This window comes from Antennarius striatus, chromosome 10, assembly GCF_040054535.1.
Source record: "Antennarius striatus isolate MH-2024 chromosome 10, ASM4005453v1, whole genome shotgun sequence".
In the NCBI taxonomy this organism is placed as follows: domain Eukaryota; kingdom Metazoa; phylum Chordata; class Actinopteri; order Lophiiformes; family Antennariidae; genus Antennarius; species Antennarius striatus.
In genome coordinates this window covers 8,279,802-8,304,194 of record NC_090785.1, presented here as the reverse complement: position 1 = coordinate 8,304,194, position 24,393 = coordinate 8,279,802, and the positions used below count along the sequence as shown (strand labels likewise).

At 42.6% G+C, this 24,393-nt stretch overlaps 3 protein-coding genes across 7 annotated transcripts; 2 read left to right on the top strand and 1 right to left on the bottom strand.

Annotated features, from left to right (window-relative positions):
* Positions 1–101: 101 nt before the first annotated feature.
* ccdc85b (coiled-coil domain containing 85B) lies at positions 102–3,119 on the bottom strand. Of its 2 annotated transcripts, XM_068325871.1 has the most exons (2): positions 2,646–3,119; positions 102–2,520 (listed from the first exon to the last, which is right to left on the bottom strand). In XM_068325871.1, the coding sequence occupies exon 2, from the start codon at positions 2,477–2,479 to the stop codon at positions 1,994–1,996; it is 486 nt and encodes a 161-aa protein (XP_068181972.1). In that variant the 5' UTR covers positions 2,480–2,520; positions 2,646–3,119; the 3' UTR covers positions 102–1,993. The 2 variants fall into 2 exon arrangements, with proteins under 2 accessions (XP_068181972.1, XP_068181971.1); XM_068325870.1 differs by having other exon boundaries at positions 102–3,119.
* Positions 3,120–5,823: 2,704 nt separating this feature from the next.
* Positions 5,824–12,812, top strand: fibpa (fibroblast growth factor (acidic) intracellular binding protein a). Of its 2 annotated transcripts, none has more exons than XM_068325374.1 (11): positions 5,824–5,870; positions 6,269–6,353; positions 9,146–9,344; positions 9,926–10,052; positions 10,493–10,593; positions 10,846–10,979; positions 11,429–11,537; positions 11,633–11,696; positions 11,765–11,851; positions 11,946–12,043; positions 12,514–12,812. In XM_068325374.1, the coding sequence occupies exons 2-11, from the start codon at positions 6,269–6,271 to the stop codon at positions 12,581–12,583; spliced, it is 1,074 nt and encodes a 357-aa protein (XP_068181475.1). In that variant the 5' UTR covers positions 5,824–5,870; the 3' UTR covers positions 12,584–12,812. The 2 variants fall into 2 exon arrangements, with proteins under 2 accessions (XP_068181475.1, XP_068181474.1); XM_068325373.1 differs by having other exon boundaries at positions 5,831–6,156.
* Positions 12,813–14,080: 1,268 nt separating this feature from the next.
* efemp2a (EGF containing fibulin extracellular matrix protein 2a) lies at positions 14,081–23,966 on the top strand. 3 transcript variants are annotated; one of them, XM_068325678.1, is made up of 13 exons: positions 14,081–14,266; positions 15,848–16,163; positions 17,728–17,900; positions 18,253–18,536; positions 19,446–19,494; positions 19,619–19,804; positions 20,341–20,463; positions 20,569–20,685; positions 21,080–21,199; positions 21,337–21,456; positions 21,574–21,700; positions 22,256–22,451; positions 23,065–23,966. In XM_068325678.1, the coding sequence occupies exons 4-13, from the start codon at positions 18,435–18,437 to the stop codon at positions 23,236–23,238; spliced, it is 1,314 nt and encodes a 437-aa protein (XP_068181779.1). In that variant the 5' UTR covers positions 14,081–14,266; positions 15,848–16,163; positions 17,728–17,900; positions 18,253–18,434; the 3' UTR covers positions 23,239–23,966. The 3 variants fall into 3 exon arrangements, with proteins under 3 accessions (XP_068181779.1, XP_068181778.1, XP_068181777.1); XM_068325677.1 differs by lacking the exon at positions 15,848–16,163; XM_068325676.1 differs by lacking the exons at positions 15,848–16,163; positions 17,728–17,900.
* The last annotated feature ends 427 nt before the right edge of the window (positions 23,967–24,393 follow it).

Genomic DNA, 24,393 nt, shown 5'->3' with positions numbered 1-24,393 from the left:
AAGGAGAGTCCAGTTTTACTGAAAAACATCTTAATTAAATAGATTCAAGGAGGTTAAAAAGTAACGGGAGTATTAATGTAGAACAAAGTGAAAAATAATACCAAAATAAGATAATTGACCTGTTGAGGGACAGGATATTCATTTGTATTTGATCAAGTGAAAATGATAATTGAATGTAATCTGATTTTATTTTCTGCATTTTCTGAATGTTTTTGTTTTGGTTAGAATAAACAAACAAGCAAACAAACAGAAAAAGTACTTTTCAATCTGGTAAATCAATTCGGCATGTTTCATTTTTGACATTTCATTAAAAGACTAATCAAAGAAACAATCACAAATTGCAGCTTCCACTAAGGCTTAATGATTCCAATATGTACTGGCAAACTCCACCGATGGCTGTGGACACTGTGTTCTCTGTTCATCCATTTTCCAAAAATGAATCAAATCTCATGCTAATACATACACGGCTCAGGGAGCATTGGATTGCTCTGCTAAATGAGGTTAGAGATGGAATGAGAGTCAGACTGAGAGCATGAGAGAGAAACAAATCTGTGTGTATACTGCTGTCAAAGCACCTCTGTAAGTAAGCATTGCTGCCCTCTTAAGCTCTCCACACTGTGCTAATAGGGATCTAAAAATAAAATGGATAGATATCTGTGAAGTCTCTAAGTCATTAATAGAATGTCAATCAACCGCATCTGGTTCAGACCACAAATGCAGAAATCAGTACTTCAATTATGTGTCATTTAAATGGAAGTGATTCTTTCTGAAAGTCAAACACATAAAGACAGAATAGCACAAAGTGTCATCTCCACTGTATTTAAAGCTCTTCAATCCACTATGAACATAGCCCCCAATAAAGTTCTCTAATCCATGTGCATTATCTATGATTTAAACTGAAAACGGTTAGTAACACTATTTAATACAGATAAAGGATAAAGAAGGGTCAACGTTAAGATTATCCCTAGTAAATACAGAGCATGGGTTCCAGGAAAGGCTAATGGTTGCCAACCTTGGCTAGTCTGTGAGATGCCAATTGAACATCAACAACAATGTAGTAAAAAAGTGAAATTAAAGTGACATTAAATAGTTTGGTTTGAATATAATGTAGAAATCATTCAAACTTGTGGACCTTTCAGTTTGATATGGAGAAATTCCAGTTGAATTAAAAAGAAATGACATAAATTATTGATTTCATCAATGAAGTCCAAGGACATATATCCAAAACCTTCATAGGTGTGCTGGCTCTGCCCATGGCTCTAGCTTTTGTACATTATGCACAGCCGCCCCACCCACTGTAAACCTGAAGTGCTGTCACATCATACTGGTTGACAGTCCTTCATAAATTATGACAATCATCATGCACATTTGGCACTCCAATCCCATCCTGAGGAAGAGAGTACATGAAATATTACACATTATTGGGCATCTAGCAAAAGCAAATACTGTATCAAATTGTTACATATTTTTCTTTACCACAACTAATTTATTTCAGTGCTGTTGGGAATCAGTGGACTAAATATGGCTCATTGGATTGAACTGAATTGAAATGAATCTTATGATCTGGAAATTAAAGATTCATTATAATGCTGTCCAGTGCAATAGAAAAAAGGCTTCTACCAGTGTAGGCTAGTCCAGTGCATGAGATAAATTTATACATACGACCCACTTTTTGGTCAGTTTTTTTTTTCAATAGACCACTGAAAAAGAGGAATTTCCCAAAAAACAGAAGAAATCTTCCAAAAAACACTGTAAAATTCAGGTACATAATAATCTAGCAAACATCTATTAAATGTCTTTGTAAAATCTTGAACTTGGGAGAGCCTTTGTCCAGTCAAAACATAGAGGCACACATTTCTCTGCAGCATTCAGGAGGCTCTGATATGAAGTCACCTGTCCGCTGAGAAAGCCTCTGTGCCTGGGGGTCACAACGCTCCTTACTCTCTAGGTTCCATATTTGGGTCGCAGAAGCCCTGCAGACAAGAACCTGCCATCAATCATCAGGTGAACACACCAGGTGAAGCTGGTCTGGACTCCCCACGCTGCCTGTACTGGAGCTTCCGTCCCCCAGATCCCGGACCACCATGCAGGGCAGGTTGAGCTCGCTGGACCCTCCAGGACTGGAGTCACTCCTGCTGACACACTCCTCCTCCAGAACCAGGCACAACTCCTTCAGGTCAATGTTCTCCTTAACCAGCCCGTCCTGCATGCGCTCCAGATCTGCCAGCTTCTTCAAGTACCCACCCAGGTCCTCTCGCATCACTTTGGCCGCATGATGGCCGAAAAGCTGCCATTCCCTGGCCAGCTTCTTCACTTTGAGTCGGTCGTCGTCCAGGAAGCAGCACAAATCCCGCAGCTCCACGTTTTCCTCCTGCAGTCGCTGATTGATGACTTTCAGCTCCCTGATTTCCAGGAGGTGTCCCTGCAGCTGTTTGTTTACCTCCTTTATCAGCCGTCCTCTCTGGATCAGAGCTGACATTTTATCCGACTCCTCTTTCCGCAGCCGATTCACCAGCTCCTCTTTGGAACACGCCAGCAAATCCTCGTCAGACATCTTTGACAGTTCTCTGTTTATTATCTCACTTTCGCTACCCATTTTTATATAAAAAAAAGAGAAGAAAATCTACACTAAAAATAAAACGTACCTGAGACTATATCAAAAACGCTGAGATGTGACCGGATGCTTCATAGGCTTCAAGTCCTCATCTTCATCTGCATCCAGATGTCATGTGTGTGCAATCACGACAGCACCGGAGGCCAGTGCGAAGCAGAAACAAGAGATGTCTTTATTTTGATGGCTCTCTTCAAGGCGCTGCGCCTGAACCCAATGATAAATGTGAATAATGTAATAATGTGGGTCAAAAAACCGCACAAACATCAAACTGTGAGCATCCTGGTGGAAGGCATCTCGACATCAGGCTGTGCTGCTCTCGCTAACGGTTGAATGAACGTCGTCCCTCGTGTGGCTGGAGGATGAGTTTCACAAACCATTCATTCTCTAGATTTAAAAAAAAAAAAAAAAAAAGGAGAAAACGACCCCAGCCCAGCTTGGTTGTCTATGAAAATAAAATGCATCCCCCAGTTCTTCCTCTCAGGCTGCCATCACAACAACGTCCGCCTCCGACACTTTCCCGACTGTAATGCCAAGAGGCTGCGCGTGAAGCTAAATCTGAACAGGAAGAACATATTTACAGACTTCAAAATAAAACTATCAACGATTTGTTTTATTAAATGAGTAGAAATATAATAAACGTAAGAATTTATTTAGATTACATATGTATTTTTTATTTGTATGACACATATACACTTGTGATTTTTTGCCAAGAGACGTGTTTTCCTTAATATTGTGTGTTTTATTTTGAAGGATGCCTGGGATATCACCGTCCTCATTGTATACTGATCATCACACGTCAATTTGAGGGTAATCCGGAATATTTGCGGTTTCTTTTAAGGTTGTCCGCAAACTCTTCTCATACCACTGACCACTTATGGCATGGTAGTAAATGACAAAATGGAATCGACCAGCTCAGAGATTCGGTTAAACCGACATCTCATTCAAATTATGACGAGAATTGAGGCTGAACATCTGTTCAGTACTCTCTTAGGAATTTGGGAAGCAATAAGAAGCCATTTATAATAAATCTATTTCTTAAAAAAATATTTGAACAACAGAAAAAAATTCCCACATTCTCATGAATTTTATTGAAAATACAGTTAGGTTGGCCTATTTGTACTAGTTTCTTTTAAACGAGCACTAGCGGAAAGTGTGACAGTACTCCCCCCCACCCCCTCCCATGCAGAGGTATTCAGCCACATCCTTCCGCACTCTGTTCCCCCTCCATTGTTTCACAGAGGCTATAACAATGTAGGGTGTTAACGGTGTAGGGGGGTGGGGGGGTGGGGGGGGGGGGGTTGGGAATAGAATCGGGGTGTCGTGTGAAGTTAGGAAAGAAGAGTGTTGATGTGCAAAACGACATGATGACTGAGTGGTTTTCCCTTACGTTGTGATTTTGAAGGACATGTGCAGAAACACAGAAAGGGAGTGAGAGGTGAGGGATTTGCAAGGATTTATTTAGATTAATCGCCGGAGGAAAAGAGAGCAGATTGTACAAACGCAGAGAGCAAAGTGCATTGGCTTATGGATGCGGTGTTCACATGAACGACGATCTGTCGGCCTCATAAACGTAAAAAAAAATCATTAAAAATAGAAAGCAGTCACCAAGGTTATTGTCACTATTAAACTGTAGTGGAAATAGAACGCACAATCTGCATTATCTTAGCTATAAATTGGTGGCAGTGTCATTTATCTACCATCTTTGTTCCTTATTTTTCGGCCAATATTTAGGTTCATTGTTGTGATGGAACATTGTGAACTGTCCATGGCTGGATATTTTATTATTATTATTATTATTATTATTATTAATAATAAATGGAATGTAAGAGAAATTTACACTAATAATGAAAAATATTAGAACACAATAAGTCTAATCTGTATCAAGCATTGAACATAGCACAAAAAGAAATGAAGAAATAAAAGAAATGCAACACAACTAAAAACGAAGCATGTTTAATGAAGCCAGTATTTGTTAGTCTAGTTAATATAAGGTGAGTGTAAAATGATAAGATCAACAGTGCATGTGGCATACAAAACAAATATCACTTTCAACGTTAGAGTGAGAATGCAAGTGAGCATCCACTCATCTATTCCACCTTGTCACTACTGGGAAGAATTGAACAGTCTGAGGGTAAAAGTACACACACAGCATTCTGCAGCTGAACATGTGTCTCTGTCTGGTGAATGTGGTGCTCCGGGGGTGAAGGCCATTGTCCATGATGGATGGCAGTTTATAAGGGTCTTTCTCTTTGTCAGTGACACAAGGGAGCTCAGCTCAGCACTAACCACAGAGACAGCACTCCTCACTTGTTTGTCCAACTGCTTCGTGTCTCTCTTCTTGAAAATGCCTCCCTAGCACACCATAGCAGAGAGGAGAACTCTGGTGTCAATTGATGGGTAGTTATAATATTAAATTCTGCAGTACTGTCATTAATCTATAATAAGGTATACGGTCGATTCACATCCTCACAGGATGGGTGTAACCATGTCAGTGGATACACACCTTCTGGTGTATTTTGTTTTGGGTTCAATTAATGTAATGATGTGTTTTCTTTAAAGTCATATAGTCCCAGATTTGCAACTTCCTTGGATTGGCTTCCAAAGAAAATTACTTGGCAGAAATCTATTATCCTGAAATATCAAGAATTGTGCTGATGAAAATGGCAGCAATAATTTTTTTTTTTTTCAATTTTTAAAGAGATGATGAAAAGAGATGTAAAATGATAAGATAAACAGTGCATGTGGCATACAAAACAATAAAATATCATTCAATGTTAATATCATGACTTTCTGTTCTTGACTTTCTGTTGCAACTTTTATTGGTACTGGGGGGGAAAAGCCTACTTCATTCTTTGTTAGAACATTCCTCTGATCCATGCAATATCCACCCATCTACTTTCTATGATAAGTAATTTCTTGCAGGTTTCCAGAGCTGCTTGGGGGGGAGAGGGGTGGGGTTGTTCTACTGTACAAACAGTAGACCCCCCCCCCCAAAAAAAAAAAACCCAAACAAAAACAAAACAACAAAAAACAATTATTTACTATATAATGTTCATAAAACACACAACAACCTAGAAAGTAGTACACACAAAACACACACACGAAAGAAAACAACCAAAAAAAAAAGAAGAACAAAAACATTAAAGACCTGCTTCTCGACCTTTATTGTGGTGGACGTGGAGCACTTCCGTTGACGTCACTAAAGCGGAAGCTTGTGCTGCTTGACTGCTGGTATTGACACTGAGCGCTCACCACGGTACACTTAAGCTATCAATTCAGAGATGTTTTATAGAAAGTGTCTGTCTACATTTGAATACCTTTTGTTCGTTTGTCCTTTATCTTTTCTTCTTGTTGGAAATCAAATCGTCGATGACACTGCTACTTTTGCAACTTAGCAGTAATTGGAGATTAGCCTTCATTTCAGGTAGTAAGCTAAAGTTACAGAGGACGTCATGGAGGGACGATAGGTTTTAGCGGTAAAGTTTACACCATACCTTGTTTTTGTCGTTTCGTGTTGGAAAGGGGTTTGGACTCAGAATAAGGTAACGTCACACTGGCTGAATCGTGCTAACGTGAAAGATAATATATAGACCGGTCTTTGAGGTGAACAATTGTAAAACGTCTTTCCCATGTTGTGATTCTGTCTCCGCGCAGATGGCGGTGGAGCTGGACGTGTTTGTGGGGAACACCACCATCATGGATGAGGAGGTTTACCAGCTCTGGCTGGATGGATACACGGGTATTTTAGAATAATTTTTAAAAAATCCATCCATCCATCCATCCATCAATCTTCCACCGCTTATCCGGAATCGCGTCGTGGGGGCAGCAGCTTCAACAGGGAGCCCCAAACTTCCCTTTCCCCCGGCCACATCCACCAGCTCTGACTGGGGGATCCCAAGGCGTTCCCAGGCCAGTGTTGAGATATAATCCCTCCACCTGGTCCTGGGTCTGCCCCGAGGTCTCCTCCCAGCTGGACGTGCCAGAAACACCTCCCTAAGGAGGCGTCCCAGAGGCATCCGCACCAGATACCCAAACCACCTCAGCTGACTCCGTTCCACGCGGCTCTACTGAGTCCCTCGTGAACAGCGGTGTTTCTCACCTTATCTCTAAGGGAGACACCAGCTATCCGCCTGAGAAAGCCCATTTCAACCGCTTCCCGTTCTTTCGAACAGAATTGGTGATAAAGCGCAGCCTACTACCAAGCCCCCTCTAGGATCCTTGTGAGAGTAAAAAGCTGGTCTGGTGTTCCACGACCAGGACGGAACCCACATTGTTCCTCCTCAATCCGAGGTTCGACAGTCAGCCGGACCCTCTTTTCCAGCACCTTTGAGTAAACTTTCCCAGGGAGGCTGAGGAGTGTGATGCCCCTGTAGTTGGCACACACCCTCTGGTCCCCCTTTTTAAAAAGAGGAACCACCACCCCAGTCTGCCACTCTTTCGACACTTTCCCAGACTTCCACGCAATGTTAAAGAGACGTGTCATCCATGACAGCCCCTCAACACCCAGAGCCTTCAGCATTTCCGGGCGAATCTCATCAACCCCCGGGGCTTTGCCACCGAGAAGTTATTTAACTACCTCGGTGACTTCACCCCGAGAGATTGACTCGAATCCCCCATCATCCTCCAGCTCTGCCTCTGCAACAGAGGACGGGTCAGTTGGGGTACATGCCCCTGAAGGCCTCCTTCTTCAGTCGGACGGCTTCCCTGACCACCGGGGTCCACCACGGTGTTCGAGGGCTACCGCCCCTTGACGCACCCAAGACCTTGAGACCACAGCTCTCAGCTGCAGCTTCAGCAATGGAAGCTTTGAACATCGACCATTCAGGTTCAATGCCCCCAGCCTCCACAGGCATGCACGAGAAGCTCCTTCAGAGGTGTGAATTGAAGGCCTCGCGGACCGAGTCCTCCTCCAGACGTTCCCAGTTCACCCGCACTACTCGTTTGGGCTTACCAGGTCTATCCAAAGGTTTCCTCCGCCAATGGACCCAACTCACCACCAGGTGGTGATCAGTTGACAACTCTGCCCCTCTCTTCACCCGAGTGTCCAAAACACATGGTCGAAGGTCAGATGGTACGATCACAAGATCAATCATTGACCTCCGACCCAGGGTGCTCTGGTACCAGGTACACTTATGAGCATCCTTGTGTTGGAACATGGTGTTAGTTATGAACAATCCGTGACTAGCACAGAAGTCCAACAACATAACACCGCTTGGGTTCAGATCAGGGAGACCATTCCTCCCAATCACGCCCCTCCAAGTGTCTCCATCATTGCTGACGTGTGCATTGAAGACCCCAGGAGAACAATGGAGTCCCCTGCAGGGATCCCATCAAGGACCCCATTCAGGGACCCCAAGAAAGCCGAATACTCTGAACTGATATTTGGTGCGTACGCACAAACAGCTTTAATAAGACGTAGGGAGGCGACCCTCTCATCCCCTGGGGTAAACTCCAACATAGCGGCGCTCAGCCAGGGTCTTGTGAGTATCCCCACACCTGCCCTGCGCCTCACGCAACTCCGGCGTAGAACAAGGTCCAACCCCTATCCAGGAGTTTGGTTCCAGAACCAAGGCTGTGCGTGGAGGTAAGCCCCACCACATCCAAGTGGTAACGCTCCACCTCCAACACAAGCTCCGGCTCCTTCCCTGCCAGTGAGGTGACATTCCACATCCCCAAAGCCAGCTTCTGCCGCCCGGGTCTGGTCTGTCGTGACCCCCTGTCGTCACTGCCACCCATATGGCAGCACACCCGACCCCATCGGTCTGCCCTGCAGGTGGTGGGTGCACAGGGGTGGGAAGAGGCCACGTTGCCTTTTCGGGCTGAGCCCGGCTGGGCACCGTGATAGACCCGGCCACGAGACTCTCGCTGACAGGCCCTCCGTCCAGGCCTGGCTCCAGACGTGGGCCCTGGGCTTCCCCTGGGCAGGGTCACATTTTTCCCTTTCTGATTTTTCATGGGATCTTCTGAACCATTCTTTGTCTGGCCCTTCACCTGAGACCTGTTTGCCTTGGTTGACCCAACCAGGAGTACCAGGATCCTTAGGGCACACAAACCTCTCCACCACCATAAGGTGATGGTTCTTGGAGAGGTTTTTTTTTGTATTTTAATTTTTTAAAATTTTATTTTGGTGGTAAAGAAAATAAAAACAAAACCAGGACACAGCCAGATGATCCACCACTATACAACTGTATTTAAATGCATTACAATCTGCATATTTCTATTTATACTTAAAATATTTATTAGGTCATAGTAGGAAAATGTAGAGTCAGCACACTGTTAGGAGTGTGTAGCTGAGAAAATGCAGATTTAGAAATGATCTATTATGATTTAATTTGAAATGCATATATGTTAAGAATTTTACATTTAGATTGCTTTCAAAATGTTTTTCTACCTATAGTTACATACAGTACAATGGTTCGTCATGTGTATAAATATTAAGAACGTAAGAAGTTGCATGCTTGTATGTTTATTGTTTTCCTTTTTTTGGTTCACCAACCTAGTGAACTAACCTTGTCTGACTTTATTCAACAGTAAGCGATGCTGTAAAGGTTCGGATGGAAGGAGGAGTGATGGAGGAGTGTGAGGCGAGTGCAGATGTTCTACTGAGTGATACCATGGACCAGTACAGGACTTTCCAGATGTGTGAGCGTCTTCTGCACTGCCCGTCCAAACTAGCCAACCAGCTTCTGTTCCAGATTCCACCTCATCGACAAGCCATCCTCATAGAGAGGTAGTAAAGACACTGTCATTAACTCATTCACTGCCAGCGTTTTGTACCCATTGATATTCTCCCGCTGGAATTTCTCTGACGCTCCAGACATTTAACGTTATTTTCTTTCTGTTCTTTACCGATCTCAAGATACTTTGCTCACAGCGATGTCTTGTTCACTCACGTGTGCGCTCTGACATACGCAAACTGTGTTGCATTTTAAGCTGCTGCACCTTCTCCATGTTCCTCTGATTCACCGTCTTCTGTTCTGTAACTGGATGAGTCTTCATGATGCTATAACCTATATTTGAAAGCCCGATTTTTACTGACAAACTCCACCAAACCTTCCCCAAGACCTCCCTGTTGAAAAACGTAATTGATGTCTGTAGACGTCATGGGCAGCCAGTGAGTTGCCCTTCAGATATCTGATGTGTTTCCACTGTCTGACCTGAAGCTGTCTGAACATTTTTTATGCTCCTGTCGTTTTCTAGCTTTTACGTTTTCCTTGAATTAGGTCATTCGCTTCTCAAGACAAACGAACATGGTATGACAATAAATTTTCATGAATAGTTACCTGTCCTGCTGCGGGTTTCCCTGTTTAGATACTATGCTTTCGATGACTCGTTTGTCCGTGAGGTCCTGGGAAAGAAACTTTCCAAAGGAACCAAGAAAGATTTGGATGACATCGGTGCCAAGACTGGTGTGACTTTGAAGAGCTGCAGACGGCAGGTGAGTCTCGTTGACAGTTCATTTGTGTTGTCAGTTTTTAAATGGTCATTCCTCTCAAGAATCTGCAACTTTAAAAAACACTTGTCTTTATTATTTGAGAAACCCCTTCAATTTGCACTGAGTCATAATCTGACTTTCCACCTTACATTGGTAAATAAATGTAATATTGACAAAATAACTTCCTTGTAGTTGCTTAATGTTGATTTTGTTTAAGAAGCAAATAGTCTATTTAATTTACATCTTTTATTGTCTCATGATCTAGTTTTACGTTCAGATCAGCAGTTCTTTGAGGCAGGTTTTCTACAAGTCACATTGTATATGTGACTTGTAGAAAATGGGAGAATGAAGTTGTACTCTTGTTTGTGCGTACGTAACGGTTTTATCAGAGGCTTTTTTTAAAACCTTTTTTTAAAACTCTTATTTCATGGGTGTTATTTCAGTTTGACAACTTCAAACGTGTTTTCAAAGTTGTGGAAGAGCTGAAAGGACCCCTGGTGGAGAACATTCGTCAGCATTTTCTTCTCTCTGACAAGCTTGCCAGGTAAAACTGAGAAGAAACCCTCCTGTTTGTGGTTTATTTCCTCAGTTGGTGTTGGTTCGGACTTCTTGTGTTGTAGATTTAATAATTCATTAATACTGGCTTTGTATTGTTATCTTATGAACAAAACAACACAACACAAAAGATTAGTTTTCGGGATATTCAAGCATGTACGAAACAATTGTAGTATGAATATCCTGATCGTTTGTGGTCTTTTCTTGTTTGTTCCATTGATTTCTCCTCTGATTATTTCAGAGATTATGCTGCCATTGTTTTCTTTGCCAACAATCGCTTTGAGACGGGGAAAAGAAAGCTACAGTATCTCACTTTCCAGGACTTTGCGTTCTGTGCTGGGCAGCTTATCAACAGCTGGACCGTTGGGGCTGTTGGTGAGCTATTTTCACATGTTGGTTTTGGCTGTATTTTTTGTGCTTTATATGTAATGGACATGTTTCTGATTTTAAAACCTCTACGTAAGGCATAAATCGATCTGTAGAACTGGTTTAGTTTGAGGCTTACCGAGTGGTAAATCATCAACATTGATATAAAAAAAACCAAGAATTTGAGAAAAAATTCAAAAATGGCATAAAAGAAATGTCTCACTCAAAAATTGGAGATGTGATATTTATGCTGGTTATTATTAACAAGTGACAGAATTTTGCCTCCTTCAGTGAGATCTTGTGACCACCAGAGGTCCTTCAGGAATCACATGAGTGATTCCTGTGTGATTCAAGTGTGGAGTAAAAATTTTTGTTGGGTGGATTTTGTCTAACATCAAAATAATTCAACAAGTTTAAGGGATATCCTTTAAAGTGATGTGACAATGTCTTATTTGTAGATAACATGGTGGAAGACATGGATGTTGATCTCGATAAAGAGTTTTTACAAGACCTGAAAGAGCTAAAGATTTTGATTACTGACAAAGATCTGCTGGATCAGCACAAAAGGTAACAAAGAAAAAGCAACACATTTTTTTCCTCCTTTTTATGTGAAACAGGTTCTATTTTCTCTTTTTTTACCCCATTCTCCCCTCTCTGTCCAGTCTGGTCTGTACTGCTCTGAGAGGAAAAACCAAAGCTTTCACTGAGATGGAGGCAAATTTCAAGGTGAGTAACAAAATAAAATGTTCTAGACCTTGCAAAGTGACAAGAAATAACAGCTTCTCCTCCTGTAGAATCTTTCTAGGGCCCTTGTGAACATTGCCTCAAAGTTGACAAACACAAAAGACGTCCGAGATTTCTTCATCGATCTTGTGGAGAAGGTGTGTTTCAGCTTTCCTGAGGCCAACTCCAGCTCGTGGGATGCCTTCAAAGCTGTGTGACGTAACGTCTCCTCTCCTCCCGTTTCTCCCCTAGTTCATCGAGCCGTGTCGTTCAGACCGCTGGACAGCAGCAGACATGAAACTTTACCTCACTCACTACACCAACTCCGCACACATACTCGACACATTCAAGTGAGTACTTGTGCTGTAATTTTGAGTGTGATATCAACTCTGCCTTGTTTTTTCAAATCCCAAGGGGACAGCCCGCTCTATAAATACAAGCAGTAACAGATTAATGATATACTGTTGGCCAGTCATTACAATCTGCTCAAGCATTAAATTGCATGTTAGAAATCATCTCTAATATTGATGTTCCTGTTCTGCCAGTGGGTGTCACCCTTCTCGCTCCTGATTTTTCTTCTTAAACTGTAGTTACCTTGTTTCTCCTGGAATGTAGTTAAGGGTTTACACAACACTGCACCACTACATGATTCACAAAGAGATATTCATAAAGAGAAACACAGGCCCCCCCATTACACTGATTGGACAAAGATGGCCTCATTTACTCTCTTCACCCAGGTTTCACAACAGTTTATCGTAAAACTTACAGTACCTCTTTGCTCCGTTCACTTACAGTTTGCTCTCTGTTTTCTGCCCCTCAGACACCAGGTTGTGTGGGACAGATACATGGGAGTCATCAAGAGCTGCATTTTGAAAATGTATCACGACTAAACCCTTTTTCTTCGTGGCTTAGCACTTCACTTTTCATCAGTTTGTGTTCGCTCTGTTGCCCCTCTGGAGCTGCTATCGTAGCCCTTTGGTTTGTGTTTTCTTTTCTTTCGATTGGTCAGTAGTGATGGATTTTTACCCTCCTTGTTTGCCCCCTTGGTGTCTGTAAATGTGACTTGTAAATAAATGATATTTACACCCAATGGTCACTATGTTTCCTGGTAATGTTTCATCTGGACTGTTCTTTGGAAAAGATATCAACTTAGAACCAGAGATTATATAAAGTATACCCCCATGAAGTTTAACGTTTCAGCGTGGAAGCATGACAGTGTGTTGATCAGTTTGGTGTCCGTGTGTTCATGGCAGTGTAAGGGATCCACTGGGGGGTTGTCTAGCTAGGGGGTTGTCTGTGATGTTTTACAACATGCCTCGTAATGACAGCTGTCATCTCTGCCACCACCCACAGAGACGGCACAGATAAACATTCTAAGGTTGCGAAAAGATTTGTAAAGCAAAACCCCTGAGATGCACTTAAAAAAAATGTAATGCTCCCACGTGACGTAATAACAAAAAAAAAAAACGGCACGATTGTTCTAACACAAAAAAATAGTTATTTTCTTGAAGTAGCTTGTGTTGAAATCAGCTTTTGAAGCAACTGACAAAGAGAAAAGGAGGCTTTAATTTCACAGGAAATACGGGGGTGACCCTGATGGTTGACTTGACATTGAGTCAGACTCAAAATAATAAAGACTAACGTGGATTAAGTAACATCTTAACTGGTTTGCAACATAACACACGTAAAATAAAAATGCTGGAAATGATTCCGCTTGCAGTAATGGATGAGTCATGCACAAACAGAGTTGGTCAAGAGTAGTGAAGTAGTATGTTTTCTGTATTTAATCCCAGAAAGCATTCTGAGAACCGAAATGACAAATTTTCCGAATAGCTCTCCACACTCTGTCTGTCTTCCCCTCTAATTTTTGTCCACATTCCATTAACTTCTCTCTGCCTTGCTATAAATATCCTGCATGTCAGATTGGACCGGAGTGAGAGCTTTAGTTGCTTAATGGAAAAAAAAAAAAAACAAAAAGATTGAGGAGGTTAGATAGATGGGGGGTAAATGGGTGAAGGGAGGGAGGACAGTTGGGAGAGCTTGGGGCTTTTGTGGGGGGTTAGTTTAAATGAAACCAGGTGTGTTGTGGGACTAGCAAGAGGGCTGGGGGTATTTTTTGTGTGTGTTTTTTGTTTTAAAAAATGGTCTGGGGGGGTAGTTGTAGGGGTGCAGTGTGTGTGAATCTGTGAGTTGTTCTTCCTGCAATGATTTGGATGGATTTAGAATTTTGGTACTTGGCCCACAGACCAGGAATTTGCATCCTGGGGGGTCAGGCAGAGGGGGTTTGGAGTGTGGAGGATGGCAGTGCAGGGGGCCAGAAGGCGGACGTGGGGGGGGGGGGGGTGAGAATGGGCTGTCCCTCTCTCTCTCCTCTTTGCCTCTTGCTCTCGTTCTCCCTCCTTTCGCATGTGTTCAGCTGCTCCAGCTGTCGGTCTCCCTGCTCACTCTGGCGGGGGTCACACAGGCAGGAGCTGAAGGGATCACTGCTGAACAACCAGCTCAGCCGGGACAACCACAAGGACGCGCCGGTCAGAGGGAGACGGACACACAAGACCCATCAGAAAAACCCATCAGTGAGTTTTCGTCAGTTTCCTTAACAGCTGATATGAGTGTTAAAGGGGATATGTGTCGAATGTGGACCTGCATTCTCATGTGTTAGGAGACATTTAAGGAGAAGTTGTGGAACTTAGATGTGCCTCTGAACCACTTTCTGCTAAAGGCCGAACACGTTTTAGTTGCACCGCGGCTCGGCTCTCTCAGCCACACTTGGCTACTTCTTAGAGCCAAGATAATGTCTGTGTAGTTTGCTTCTTGGCTACGTGTTACTGTAATAGGGGGGTAGACAGGAAGCACTGAGTCACAGGGCATGTATTATTGTACAGTTTGTTGCAGAAATTTTCCACCTCATCCCTTTTAGACAACATTTAAAGTCACTCTAACAATTGTATAAAAGTAGAAATGAGAAAAATCCAGTTGAAGGCTAAGAGAGAAACAGGTGCCAGCTGGAGGAGTATTTACACAAAAACACCCCAAAAAAAGACATTAGAAGCTGTGGACTTAATGCTGTTTGACATTATCAGTGCTTCCACTTGTAATCGCTAACATATGACAGCCCCACCATCCCTGGGATGACTCAGGTGGGATTAGGAAAGCAGGAGGAAGGAGTCCTATTCCCATGAGAGCATCATATCATCTGATGACACATTGTGTGTGTGTGTGTGTGTGTGTGTGTGTGTGTGTGTGTGTGTGCGTGTGTGTGTGCGTGTGTGTGTGTGTGTGTGTGTGTGTGTACACTAGTTCGTCACAGCCCTTAAACACGCTTTACACTGTAAGACAGAAATGTTCAGGTGGGACTTGGTGCAGGTACGATGTGTTGATTTCTCTTAAAGGCCATAATCCATCACTGACTGGGGGGGGGGTCCCTCTGGGCAGGAGTTCTCTGTGTGAGAAAGTGGCACCATAATCATGAATTTTCAAATTCGCAGCCACAACTGTAAAAGAGCGCAGCTGGTGCATTCTGGGCCACCGAGTTCTCAGACTGCTCCACGCACAACCGAGCAGAACAATACAACGCTCCCTACGTGTGCACCAGCACACAGGAGTGTGTGTGGTCCAACTGTGTGTTTTTTCAGGTCCCCATGAGGTCACTCATACCACACCTGACATTCTTCTTGTTAAACTGTGCTCACTGTGTGAATTTTTACTTTGCTTTCTGTTACTAAGGCCAATTACAGACAGTAAGTGTGATTTTAGTAAATTAAATTATTTTATTATGAGAGGTGCAGTTGAAACGAGGGCGACTGATGTTAGACTGGAAACATTTTTAAGTTCCAACTTCAAATAATTTCTTTATTCATTAATTTGTTTATTTTGTCAACTGTCTTGACTTATGAGATAAATTGGCAAGAATTAATCTAGAAAGAATCCAGAACCCAAACAAAATATCTTTAAAATGTCTTGTTTTATCCAATGAACATCTCACAGCCAAAAAAAATATTTTTGATTTTTCTGTTGTATTTGATAAGGAACGGGAATTTAAAATATTTGTGAGGATGGAACCAACAAAACCGTTAGCTTTGGTTGCAAAGTGACAGAAATGATCATTATAGAGTTGTCTTATAGTGTCAACCTGTACTCCTCCACATCATACATAGACAAACCTAAACGACCAATTCTGGCACATTCTCCGACACCCTCCTACGTCGTAAGAGGAGGCATCCAGGGAACAGTGGCCGGAGGTTTGGCACCATCTATGCCCTTATGTGAATCCATGGGGGGTTTCCAAGAACCTGATACTCTGGGAACCATTGCTGTGGCAGAGCATCCCAGTTGGGAGCTGACGCCCACATCCTTGCCACTGGCATTCCAGAGGTCCACCGGCATTTGAACTCCAGAGGCAGCGAGGCAACACCCATGCATCCCCACTGGCCAGAGTTAGTAGCCAGTGAGTGACTGGACCCTGGACTGATGGTCAGTTTGTTTTTGGGTGGTTTGGGGTCACATTCTTACTGGTTGTAAGTGGCTGCTGAGCCAATGCAGAGAAGTCACTTACTGTGGCCGTGGTGGTATGTGTTACCATCAGTGCTTACAGGGTTGATGGCATGTTTTGTCAATTTTCACACACACAAAGGTCACAAACATACTATGATGTCATCCATCATGCATTTTATGGCGTCCACATCATCCTGCGGCATTCTGTTTGTGTCTGTATGAAATAAACAATGCCTCAAAATGTGGCCTCTGGACTTTATATCAGAGAATGCATCAATGCACTCAGACAGCCAGTGATTACAAATTTTCTGTCTTTGTTTTAACTGGTATTACATTTATTTAAATCCTTTTTTCAGGTTTTAGTCTTTAAATGGAATCGGTGACTTGTTTATATTTGGAATTGGTTTAAATTATCAGAAGGCAAATTGTGAGCTCAGTTACAGGTTAGTTGTAGTTTGTTTTGTATATTTTCATTTGACCTTAATAGTTATGCTACTCAGACTAACGTATTTCTGGTTAGCTAGACTAGCACCAAGTGGTTGTAACTGGTTAGTGTATTCTTGGAGCAATTCACTGAATAAAAAAAGAGGTGGAAATAAGCTATTTATATTGTCTCCCAAAATATTGATATAAATGTTTAATATTTTTTGGGTTATGCCTTATAAGGGACAAATTGCGCTGACAGAATGAGACTTCTGTGTTAAATTTGTAACCACGGAAATTAAAAAAATCCTCAATTAAAAATAAAGATCTCAAATAACAAAAAACAAAACAAAAACCAAACCCATATTATTACTTGGTTGTTTTGTGTTGGGTTTTCTAAAAAAAAAAAAAAGACAAAAAAAAGGATCAAATGATATTTTAGATTTTCTCCAGAAACAAACCCTGATGGGTACATGATGGATGATGGAACACATTCTTTTACCATCCTCCTCATTTGGTCGACACAGGGATGTCCTGGGATGGTGGAATCCACTGTTAAACTAGGTACCGTGGGCCAAACTCTAAGAAACACTATTTTATCAAGATGATGCACAACAAATGACACTGTAAATTAGCTCTTACACACATTCATCCAAATGACGTCGTTTCTACAGCAAGACAATGCTAACAATGCTAATGTGTCAAATTCAAGGCCTGGGGGCCAAATGTAGCCCTCCACATCATTTTATGTGGCCCGCGAGAGCATAAAAGGTCAGAGTGAAATTCAGAGCTATTTAACATGAAGGAGTAGTTACATTTTTCTTTACATTACATTGAGTTACATTTAGTTACATCTGGCCCTTTGAGGACAGCCGTATTGCTGATGTGGCCCTCAGTAAAAACAAATTTGACACCCCTGCCTTAGAGATTGAAGTGATTGGACAAACTGAGAAATCTCGATTTCATATTGCTCTGAAACATATAGGAATGCAAGGAAAGCAAGTCTAAAAAAAGAAAAGTATCTGAAAAAAACCAATATAAATAAATTATGAAATTAAAAGATATTGCAGACAGCATCTGCGGATAAAGAGCTTCAATATAATTAAGTTTTCTTTTCCAGAAACTGAAGCAGCTGAGCAGAAAAATGCTGTTATAAAATATGCAAGCGAGGATTTATGTGCTCCCAGCGATGCTGCTCTGATACACAGTGAAACCAACCCCCGGAGGCGGCGCTCAGCGAGATGATCATTCCAGAGAGTTGTAGAGTGCCAGTCTGCAGACAGAGAACCCTCTGTGAGCAGCTAATATGAAGTATTTCTGAGATGTTGACTCTGTTATTTTCAGCACAGGGATGCAGTACGTCACAATGTTTATGTTTTCACCTGGCACACTGATTCATTCCAGTTATCCTTCAAGGGGGGGATTGTTAGGTTGACAAACAGTGAACCGAGTCCAAGACGGTGTTTGTGTTCTTACTGACTACTTAAAAATTGGCTCCACTGCTCTCATTTTGAGTTGATTTATGCATTTCAGCTGCAGGGAAAACTTACAGCAGTTTTGAGGCTGAAATGAACCATTATGTGATTTGTAATTTCCTAATACTGCTTTTTTTTTCTTCTTGTCTTTATCTCTCTCTATCACACAGATACCACTTCTTGGCAGCTCTGTACATCACAAAGTCAACTCTCAACTTTTATAACAGCTCCACCTGTCTGAAAGCTGTGTGTGTGTGTGCATGTGTGTGCGTGTGTGTGTGTGTATGTGTGTGTTTTGTGTGCATGTTTTACCCATCTTCCTGTCCCATCTCCCATAAATTAGAGAATTAGTATGCAGGGTGTTTGTGTGTCAATGTTGTGCGTGTGCATATGCGTGTCTGTTCTCCTCCGCAGCGCTATTTCACAGCCACCCACAGAAAGTGACACCTACACGGTAAGGATGGCTGAATCTCTGCCTCTAGCGCAAGTCTTTTCATCCAGACCATCATACATGACAGATTGTAACGCAGGATCATATGAGATCCAAACCTTTGCAAAGTGTTTCACACTCCTTTTTCTTCAGTAACGGACTATTAATAAATGCTGCTGAGTCTCATCATCATCACAATAACTCATCGGACATTTCTTTGTTCTTACATCACAAGTCAACGATGACACAGCCATTAAACATGAACTACAGCTCAGCTCTGATGTTCTCTGATACAAAATGTTTTGACCGCCATAGTGTCACAATCATCAGATACACATTTATCTTGTAGTCTCTTCTTTTTCCTTTTTTTAAAAACTCTTTTTCCATCCTGCATCTCTCCGTTGATGTTACGGCTTTTCTCTGTGGACCGTCGTTTTCTCTCTACATTGTTATGACTTCATGTTTCTGTAGTTTTAATATCACACAGCAGCATTTTCTTGGCCAACATAGCTGGGGGTCATTTTAGTTTGAACTCCATGTTTCTTTAGGCTTCACTTATTTTGTTCCATTTCATTGACAGCATTTTTTTTTTTTTTACCCCCTGATGGATAATTACTCAATTTTCCAAATACTGGCTTTATATTTATTCCTGAAGTGACGTTTGGCTCAGGGAGAGCAGTTTAAAATGTCACAATATCCTGGAAAGTACAGCCGACATCTTGTTTTTTTGGCCCAACACTCCTACATGAATGCAAAGGAAATAAGTCTCTCTTTCCGCTGCTTGTTTTTTTTTTGTTTTTTTTTTAATTACATCCCCCTACTGGGGATTTATTAAGTATTATAAATAAATTAGGCAACTGCTTGGCTTGGAGCGACTGTTCACATCTTTCTTTCCATCGTTTTCTCACACTTTCCCTCTGCTACTCTTTGCAGGAATGCACAGATGGGTATCACTGGGACCCTCAGACCGACCACTGCAAAGGTAAAAACTCTCTTTAAACTGCGTTTTTCAATCTCACCAACTACTTTTGTGTGTGCAGTAAATGTTGTGATCATCCTGTTGCTGATTTGGCGCTTACATGTTACTGCTCTTCTTCTCTCATCAGACATAAATGAGTGTGAGACCATCCCAGATGCCTGTAAAGGTGAAATGAAGTGCTTCAACCACTACGGGGGCTACCTGTGCCTTCCACGTTCTGCATCACTCATCCCAGCCCCGGAACCCCCCATCACTCCCACCGTGGCCAACCCCTGTCTTTCGGGCTATGAACCCCATGGAGACAGCTGTGTGGGTGGGTGTCTGGTTTTACAAGTCTGGGGGGTTGGAGGTGGACAGGTGGCCACAGGAGGAGTGATCATTAACTGTGTTTGTGTGTGCGGGTGTGTGATTGTTTAAATCAGCGGTCACGGATTGCGAGGGACAGGTGTCCGTGGCAGGTGCTGGGACTTCAGGCAGCATGTTGGTGTAATGTGTGGGGGTGGGAGTGAGCCATGAGTCCATGGGGGGGTGAAGGGGGGGGCAGACACAGTGTAGGAATTTGGAAGATTTCACACGAGAACAGCTGCTGTGCTTTAAGAACAGGACTTTCAGTGAAAACCTACGGTTGCCGGAGGACAGCAAGGTGCTCATCAGCCCGCATGAGACAGCAAACATGACTCAACATGATGTCGTATTTTCAGCTGTTGGGTGAAAATTAGGGGAACGGAGTGGGCATCATCTGGCCTCCACCAGTCACGCTGTATCATCCAAATCAAGCCAAAAGATGTTTGCGTACAAGAAGTGCATTTTGACACACGTGTCCCTGTTTCACCTCACCCACAAACGCAGACATCGACGAGTGTGAGCGAGACGAACACGACTGTCAGCCCAGCCAGCAGTGCATCAACTCACAAGGTGCCTTCACCTGTCAGTGTCCAGACGGTTATCGCAAGGTCGGCACGGAGTGCATCGGTCAGTTCCTCTGAAGTTATTCCTCAAATATTTTACTGAAGCAGGTGGAGGCCGACCTCAACAACCTGACCTGAACAAGAAACTCTGATTCTCTCTCTGTCTTAGACATCGATGAGTGCAGGTACAGGTACTGCCAGCACCGCTGTGTCAATGTTCCTGGGTCCTTCTCTTGTCAGTGTGAACCTGGTTTCCAGCTGGCAGGGAATAATCGATCCTGTATCGGTGAGTCACCATGTCCTTTGTGAATCCACTGATCATTTTGACAGACAGACACATTCACAAATGCCTTTTTAAAAAAAAAAAAAACCTCATAAGGAACATGATTGCATATGTGGAAGCAGTTGTGAGAACCATCCACAGCCCAATGAAGACCTAAAAGAAACGGTCTCAAGTAAAGTCACTTGAGTCCAAAATAAGACTCATGAGAAATCAATATTTATTAAAGGTTTAATGTGCTAAGACTCAGTTGCTCCGCTTCATCCATGTTGATTTGATTACAATTGATTGATTGAGCAACAGAAGTCAAAAACTTGTTTTCACAGCTTTTACATTTGGGAGCTATTATTCCAATTTGAAATGATTTTGCATTAATAGAACCTTCTTTCCCTCCTTTCAGATGTGAATGAGTGTGACATGGGTGCCCCTTGCTCTCAGAGGTGCTACAACACATACGGTACCTTCCTTTGTCGCTGTGACCAGGGCTACGAGCTGAGCCCCGACGGCTTCACCTGTAACGGTAAGAGATCCGTCTGCAAAGACAGATACACCTGGGTGACATCATTAACAATTCCTGCGATGGCAGTTTGCTCTCTTTTCTGATTTGTATCTGTAATTGTGAAGAAATGCATGAATGCTGAAAGTGCACCTTTGCAGACATCGATGAGTGCAGCTACTCCAGCTACCTGTGCCAGTTCCAGTGTATCAACGAACCAGGGAAGTTCTCCTGCGTTTGCCCAGAAGGATACCAGCTGCAAGGCAGCAGACAATGCCAGGGTGAGCACCCTTATAAAACCAAACTCCCACCTCTCTGTGCTTTCACAGTCACTAACACTGTGCTGAGTCAGTTCCTGGTCTTTATTTATTTATTTATCTTTTGGTTTTCTTCTGCAGATGTAAATGAATGTGAAACAGGTGAACATCTGTGCACTGACACACAGACCTGTGTGAACATCAACGGACGATACCAGTGTGTAGACACAAACCGGTGCCAAGAACCTTATGTACAAGTGTCTGAGAAGTGAGTGGCACCTCATGAACGTGTGTGTGTGTATGTGTGTCTGTGTGTATGAACACAAACTCTTCAACACACGCAACACTTCACACGCATCTTCCCAATTACTAAAGCATGTGCTGGCCAGGACATAATCAGCCCCCTGTGTGGAGAACGTATGGCTAAAAACTCCAATATTACTCCAATTACTTTTTCCACATGTGGGTCCAACTTCCAGTCTTTTACACTCCAGTGGAATAACAGAACTATTACAGAATGAATATGTGTTGGATTGGTAACAGGTGTGGCTCATTGTTAACCATTCCCAGATGATATGGTAGTATAAATGTGTTATAGAAAAGAAAAAGGGAAAAATGGTTATTGTTCAATATTTGTAGAGATGTAGGGGATTCTCCTGTCAGTCTTATTCCTCCCCCTGCTGGCAGATTTATGAACAACTATTAATATTTTTGTCTGCACCAATTATTCCCACAATCTCCTGAACACTACTGAAAGAGGTCTAACTCTGACTCTCATGTGTGTCGTGTGTGTGTGTGTGTTTTTGTGTGTATGTGTGACCAGCCGCTGTGTGTGTCCCATGAACAAGCCCGCCTGCAGAGAACTGCCTTTCTCCATCGTCCACCGCTACATGAGCATCACCTCTGAGCGCTCGGTTCCCTCTGACATCTTCCAGATCCAGGCCACCAGCATCTCTCCAGGGGCTTACAACACCTTCCGCATCCGCTCTGGTGATGAAAACGGTGACTTCTATATTAGGGTGAGAGCTGCATTCAAATATTTTCTACTGATTATAGCTCACCGACAATGTTAAAGTTCAGCCTAGAGACTAATCAGGTTGTTGCATCTCCTCCCTCTTTTCTCTAACCATGTCAGACATCCTGACGGGCTTCACTGCTAATAACAGCGTCACAAATCAGGCCTTACATTCATTTTCTTTACTGTTTCTACACAGTAAAGACTATTTATGCTTCTTCAGATTAAAACCGTTTACATCTGGATTTTTTTTCTAGGTTTTTGCCTCATTTGTTTTATTTTTCAGCTTCTGAATACATACCTGTACAGTATTTTCCGCACCATAAGGCGCGTCTAAAAGCCTTTAATTTTCTCAAAAACCGAAAAAAACTGCATCTTATAATCCAATGCGCCTTGTATATGAACAAGTTTTAGGATGTGGCATTCATTGAAGGTGTGCCTTATAGTCCAGTTTGCCTTATAGTGCGGAAAATACTGTACATGATTTTTAATCAAATTCAACTCTTGTTCATATAAAACATTTTCCAAAATGTCACCTTATTCCTTGAGTCTTGTGTCATTTCTGTTTCCCTCTGCGTTCTGAATGTGCTCAGTCATATTTGTTTTGTCTTCCCCAGCAAATCAATAATATCAGCGCCATGCTGGTGCTAGCCCGGGCCGTGTCTGGGCCCAGAGAGTACACGCTGGACCTGGAGATGGTGTCCATTAACCCCCTGCTCACCTACCAGGGCAGCTACCAGACCAGCTCCGCTCTCCGACTCTCCATCTACGTCGGACCGCACACCTTTTAAAGAAGAAGAAGAGAGGAAGCACACAAAAAAGAGAGAGAGAGAGAGAGAGAGAAGGAGAGAGAGAGGGAGAGGGAGAGAGAGAACATAGGAAAACTAGTACAAAAAAAAGAGAGAAACTGAAGCGGTAAAACAAAAGTCACTGTGATGTTACACCCTGAATTTTTCATACTTACTTGTCCAGAGGGAGCCACACGTTTCTGTAAGCCCCCTCTGTTGCATATAAGAATATACGTATGATGCAGTATACACATACATAAGTGACTCACAGATAAACAGTTTGGAAACAATTAGACCAATGAAATTAGTTCCTTTGTGTTTTTGTGTGTTTTCCTTTTCCTTACCAGATCGTGTTTACTGTTATTTTGTGCTTAACACCGATCTGACAGCGTCGGTCTGTGGTCAGTGTGCATAAGAAGGGTTTTAACTCTGCCTCCAGGTGTGATTCACATCCTGTCTCACAGATTAATGTGTTTTCACTAGATTACAGCCTTATTTTCAGTTCTGCTCTGTTTGTCACTCGTCCACCTCCCTTTCCTGTTGACAGATGTGATTCAGTAACCACTCAGATCAGACCTCAGAAAACCTTCCTTCACCCTCCACTGTTCAATCCTGTTCCTATCCAGATCTGCTGCGCTGCCTTTTGTAGGGTTATATCACATTGCTGAGTGTGTTGTGCTTTTGTTGTCTGAGATTTCTACCCAAAATAAAACGATATACCTTTAAACTTGTGTCAAAGTGAAAGTCCAAACATCTTTATTCCTGTGTTCTGCAGGATCCAACCCTCTGGAACCTTTTACACTCCTGTAGAAACAAACAGCTGATTTAGAGGCTCAACAGCCCAAAGAAACTGAGCCTTGTGATATATTTCACTTTGCCGATTCCACCGCAGACAGCAGATACATTTAGCAACTGCTGCTTTTCCCTGATTCAACCCAATAAAAACTGAGTACAGTATCTTAGGCTTCAGACTTTTAGAGAAATCCTCGACTCAACCAGCATGCATGGAAATTGTAATTCTAGGTGTCTTCAACCATAGTCTGGCATCAGTACAGACAATAAGGACACTGCTGCCAATTGTCAATACCCTTCATTGTGTCTCTGTAATCATTTTCCTTTCTTTTTTCTGACTTGATTAAAATGCTTCCCAGAACCACC